The sequence below is a fragment of the Camellia sinensis genome, chromosome 12 (assembly GCF_055761805.1).
Source record: "Camellia sinensis isolate YWXY chromosome 12, ASM5576180v1, whole genome shotgun sequence".
NCBI classification, from domain to species: domain Eukaryota; kingdom Viridiplantae; phylum Streptophyta; class Magnoliopsida; order Ericales; family Theaceae; genus Camellia; species Camellia sinensis.
Window position 1 is genome coordinate 135405010 of NC_138972.1, and position 5583 is coordinate 135410592.

Sequence of the window (5583 nt, forward strand, 5' to 3'; positions counted from 1 at the left end):
TTACTAATCCAATACCAAGATCATGGAAGATGATCCTCTCTAGCTAGCACTTTCTTCATTCGACAAATGTGGTCTTTGGATCAACTGTTAGATGATGACTGGATAAAGAAAGTGTTGAAGGCAATATGAATCTCAAGATCATATCGACCCAAACAATAAATCACCATTTTATGTAACTGGGGAGAAATTGTCCTCCTTGTAGAAATATATTCTTGTTATTCAGCTGACGTGGATTGTTCAGTTGTCCATGCTCTGGCTTGGCTTTCTTGATCATACTATCATCAAGAAATGATCTATAAATATCTCGTCCACATGATTTGTATTAATAAGCTAATACAGTGGTTTTTCCTTTAATGCTTGAGTTGACAAAAAAATGAAAATGATTTTCAATTGATTGAAAGTGATATGAATTTTGTACAGTTGTACTCATCAATGAAAACCATAAAAACCGTTGCATTTGGCATAATCATTACTAGAAAGAATGTCTATATTATTTATGATAGTTGTTGAATTGTTGCAATGGCATGTAGTCTGATTTTAATTTTTTTTTTTTCTAGACATTTTCTTTCCCTTTTTTCTCCTTAATTGTTTACCAAGAATTTCCCTTTTTAAGTAAAATTGTAATTTTCAAACGATATATGTATACATATATCTTCTGCAAGCTCACATAGGTGATAGCCCAAACAAAGTTCTCTTCTCTTTTTTATTTCATGAAAATATATACCAACCAATTTCTTCAATTCCATTGGAACAAACTAGCAAGCTATTGTCGGAGTGCATTTTCAGTAGTGTTAAACCATCTTGTTAATTTTGATCCCAATCAATTAAATAAACAAAATTAAGCCTCAAGTCCATTTCATCGGATCAGAAGATGGAAAGGTGAAGCCTCGCTCGGTGGCTCACTTTCTCAGATCAACCTCCTTAGGAAGACGGACAGTTGAGACCTCGCTTAGGTTTCACTTTTGCTGATTTAGACAACTAGAATTAGTGGGAATATGTTTGATGTTGTGACTAGGATTTTAAATATCAGCTGTATTAGGATTTTTAACTTCTGATACTGATCTGATATATAAGTTTGATATTATTTGATATTTAATTGTACAGCCAAAACTAATATGTCAATACTATTATTTAAAACTATAATTGTAATGCCAGATAACAAGACAATTTTTGCACATTTATTATTTATGGCTGTACATGTATTCAATTTTTATTTCACTTTGGCCTTCTTGATAGTAAAGCCAACCAAGTCATTTAAAATGATCTCAACTACAGGGAATGGTACTTCTGACAATGTCAGTGTCAATTAAATTTTGGAAACCAACATGCACAAATGGGGTATGCAAGGCCTCATCATCCCAAACAGCATTCTTCTACTCAGCTCTTTACATCATAGCAGTTGGTGCTGGTGGAACAAAACCCAACATCTCCACCTTTGGTGCAGACCAGTTTGATGACATCAACCCCCATGAGAAGAAGCTCAAGGTCTCTTTCTTCAATTGGTGGACGTTCAGCTCCTTCATTGGTGGACTCGTAGCCACCCTTGGGCTTGTCTACATTCAAGAGAACTTGGGTTGGGGTTTAGGGTATGGTGTCCCTACAGTAGGACTCATTGTGTCCTTATTCATATTCTACATTGGTGTTCCTACTTATAGGCACAAGGTTAGGAAGACAGAGCCCAGGTGAAGACATGGTTAGAGTCATTGTCAATGCATTTGCCAACAGGAGGGTCAAGGTCCCCAGCCAACCATCTGAGCTTCATGAGCTTGGGCTGCAACATTACATCAATTGCAGGAAGAGGAAGGTCCACCACACCCCTAATTTTAGGTTAGTTCTTCTTCTTCTACTATTTCTGGCTAGTACTCTTTTTTTCTTTCATTGTTAATCTAATTGGGATGGATTTGCTTTCTTATGATATTTTGTGCATTCACTTCTCTTTATTAATGTTGCTTTTGTATTCTATACTTCGTGTTTCATTAATAAAGAATTTTCTTTTGCCAATAAGAAAAAATAAACCATTAAACTAGATGTTTCATAAGCACACACTAGAGTCTCATCTAAATCAAGAACCACCTGTGTGCAGAGTTGCATGAATCAGACTTGAAATATATTCAGTAGTGAGAAACTATAACACAACAGCGAAACATTATAGTAGCAGCAGCAGTAGACTAGTACTAGTAGTACAGTAGTACTAATACTATTAAAGCAAAAGGTAAATAACACCTTTATCCTACTTCCACATCTTCCCTTCGCTTACTCACTAAACTAAATGTGGTTTGCCTTATAGTTCATGATCCTTATTTTTCTTTTTCTTTTTTCTCAATGAAATTGGGCAATTGCATCTCCACTTTTGTCCAATCAATCCTAATGATTAATCAGGCAGTCATTTACATTGATAGTAACATTTTACTCCATGTTGGGAGCTAGCTTACCGAGGCAAATTACCAATTCTTTATGAACACACAACAAGATAAAACATTGAGCAGGAAGGAGCAGTTAAAAGGCCCTTCTTATGTGAGTCTTTAGATTTCATCTGAGTTTTTAGATTTCAAATATGCTCATTTTATCAGCAACTGTTTTCTTCCTTCTGTACCATGAAAGCAAGACCAACCTTCTACCAGTTGTCTTCAATTTAATAAACATTCATAGAGTTAGAAAACACTAACTGCAGCAAAACATCAACAAAGTTATGCAAATAGAGACATTTTTTAGAGTAACAACTAACATTCATTTGTCCTCTCCTCGGGGTGCCCTTTAATTGTCAATTCCTCCAAGGCACAAAACCAGACAAAATTACTCGAGAATTAAATGTCATCCAAGTTAGTCTCAGCTCTTTAGTCACTAGAAAAACAACTATAGTCTTTGAACTTTATGCAAAGCACTCGTCTGAATCTCCAACAAATCAGCAATAATAGAGGACTTGCATTCGATCTATGCCTCAATGTAGACTGAACTCTCTGTATCTAAATAAAGCTAAGATCTATGCCTCAATGTTGAATAAGTTGTAATTCAATTCAGTCAATCACCCCAAATATATATATATATATATATTTCCTCAAGAAAGGATAGGCTTAATATCAACAATGATTGCACTTAAATAATATAATTATTTATTTGCTCAAAATCTTGTTTTTATGTAACCTATGCATAATACATGTAATTGAGCTTTACTTCTATCCTTCTGTATTTGACTTGGATAGTTGAAGCTCTCTCAAAATTCTCTGAAGCAGACTGTTTGTTGGTGATTTTTCTCATGGAGATATATCTGTATCTAGAATCTGGATACAGCCAAGACCACAATTTAAGTTGAATTTACTCTTTGATGTGGTCAAACTGAATTTCTATTGATAATTAGCATATTCATGCAGCACAAAAAATTTATGGTGGTAGAGTAAAGAATCTTGATCGAAGATTGTAGTATTAGGTAAATTTGAAATTGGCAACAATTGCATTAACAGCTAAGAAGCGTGGACACGGACACAATTTAAATATCTATTTTAGAAAAGTTGAATTCTGTCTCTGTATGTGTCTGAAAGATGTGCTTTATATATGAATTCTAGGATGGATATCTTCTTTAAGAGATTTGGGTGTTTTCTTTTTTTAGTTCTTTCAGCAGTTTCTTTTAGTGCACTCTCTTATTATTTATGTTTCTTTCTGAATTCTTGTCGTTCCTCTAATAGCTATTTTGGCTCAGATTTCTTGCTGTAGAAGCATTAAGTTTTCATTTGATCTAATTCCAGGGATAATTGTGACTTCTTGCGGTTGTAAATAGCTTAATATTATCATTAATGTACCTTTGTTTGGTTGTTTTTCTGTTGATACAGTTTCTGATTAGACGTTTATTCACTTGAGCAGGAATGGTGATGATGATTCAGTAGCTAAAATGAAGGCCGCTGAAGATGCCCTGCAAGAAAAGGAGAAGGTAATATTTTTTTGGGTCTACTACCTGCTATAAGTTGTAGCATTATTTGATTATTTGAATAATTTTTTTGTCCATAAGATAGGACATCTGTAGGGGCAAAGATTAGCCTTAAATTTTTTTTATTTTTTATTTCATTTCTCTGAGTTTTCAACTTTATCATATTGCATGTATTTGTTCGGATAGATTTGATGTTTTTGCATGCATTCTGTTGGCTTATAAGTTGACTGTGATTTCCAGCAAAAACCTTCATTCGAGCTCTCTGGGAAGCTCGCTTCGGAAACTAACAAAGTCAGAGGTGATAATCTAATTGCCTTCATTTTAGGATAATGAATTTCATTTTGTTATTCACTTGGCTGAAGGGGGCACTCTTAAATAGAGCTGTGAACATGTTGATTTGTTGGTGTAAATAAATGTTATACTGCATTTTGATGATTAAGGGGTGATCTCCTGCTTTCCATCATTTTGAATATGGCTACCTGAATATTGAGATATATCTTTTTGATTTTCTCAATCTGTTGCTTTGCATGTATTACCACATGCTTTTCCTAGCTTATGACCTCAGTAAATTTCCATGGCAGTGACTGACACGTACTCACATATAGTCCTTCGAACATAGTTATTAATGTGTTGCATCGGAGTGGGCTGGTCCTTTCTAAAAGTTTTCCACAAAATTTAGAAAGCTATTTTGTAATATTTTTTTCAATATTTTGTCTTGGGAAGAAAATTTTCAAATATTGCTCTAAGTGAATATATTACATTTATGAAAGTTGCTGTTTAATTCTATCACCACTTTATGAGCAATGAATTTGTAACTTAATCATGTGATCTTATGTGGTTTGGACTATGCTATGATTTGTTAAACATGTTAGTAATGTTTCAAAATAACTCCATTATTGGTTTTTGGTTGGGCAGCCCTTCTCCCCCCAACCTTTCTATTCTTGTAGATTCACATCGTACCTACAATGTCAATTGAAACAGATTGAATTGCTCAAATGGGGATTTGGAGCATCTGTTGTTAGAAGTGATGGTCACATGAGCTTGCATTGTTTTTTATTTTTAATTTTGTTTTCAAACTTAGTTTATTTATTATTTTAATAAACATCAATTATTAATTCTTAATAATTGTTTACGACAGGTATTTTTTTCAAGCATATAAAATTAGCACAACTTTAAAAATAAAAAAAATAAAAATAAAGGCTATGGCGGCGTTTTTTGAACGTCACTCTATCCCTACCCCAACGGTTAGATTTTTAAAATGTATAAATGTCTTTGACGGCGTTTCCAAAACGTCGCTAAATGTCATATGACGTCACAGTACAGTTAGGTAGGACATTTGGCGGCGTTTTTAAAAACGCCGCATATACTAATATAACGACGTTTTCAAAACGCCATAAAGCTATAGCGACGGCCACGTCATCGGCGTTTGGTACTAAACGTCACAAAAAGAATTAGCGACGTTTTCAATACCTATAGCGGCGTTTTTAAAACGCCGCTAAAAATTGATTTTCCAGCAGTGATCTTTGTTGGCTTGAACTAGATGATAATAAAGCACTATTTTTTTAAACAAAAAAGATATACTAAACTCATAGTGTGTTTGGTAACGTTTACATTTTCAATTTATATTTATAAAAATTTTATAAACTAGTTTTTGTTTATTTTTT

The 5583-nt window shown here is 33.8% G+C and overlaps 1 protein-coding gene across 2 annotated transcripts; it reads left to right on the forward strand.

The window, feature by feature from the left end:
• Window positions 1-399: 399 nt before the first annotated feature.
• LOC145804280 (protein NRT1/ PTR FAMILY 5.1-like) lies at window positions 400-5225 on the forward strand. 2 transcript variants are annotated; one of them, XM_082897981.1, is made up of 5 exons: window positions 400-1402; window positions 1480-1511; window positions 1628-1827; window positions 3856-3922; window positions 4160-5225. In XM_082897981.1, the coding sequence occupies exons 1-5, from the start codon at window positions 1279-1281 to the stop codon at window positions 4247-4249; spliced, it is 513 nt and encodes a 170-aa protein (XP_082754107.1). In that variant the 5' UTR covers window positions 400-1278; the 3' UTR covers window positions 4250-5225. The 2 variants fall into 2 exon arrangements, with proteins under 2 accessions (XP_082754107.1, XP_082754108.1); XM_082897982.1 differs by having other exon boundaries at window positions 400-1485; window positions 1656-1827.
• Window positions 5226-5583: the final 358 nt, after the last annotated feature.

Coding starts and splice junctions, on each gene's coding strand:
- LOC145804280 (XM_082897981.1), top strand. CDS start 1,279: ATGGTACTTCTGACAATGTCAGTGTCAATTAAATTTTGGAAACCAACA. Junction 1,403..1,479: donor TCTTTACATCATAGCAGTTG/GTGCTGGTGGAA, acceptor CATGAGAAGAAG/CTCAAGGTCTCTTTCTTCAA. Junction 1,828..3,855: donor CACCACACCCCTAATTTTAG/GTTAGTTCTTCT, acceptor TCACTTGAGCAG/GAATGGTGATGATGATTCAG.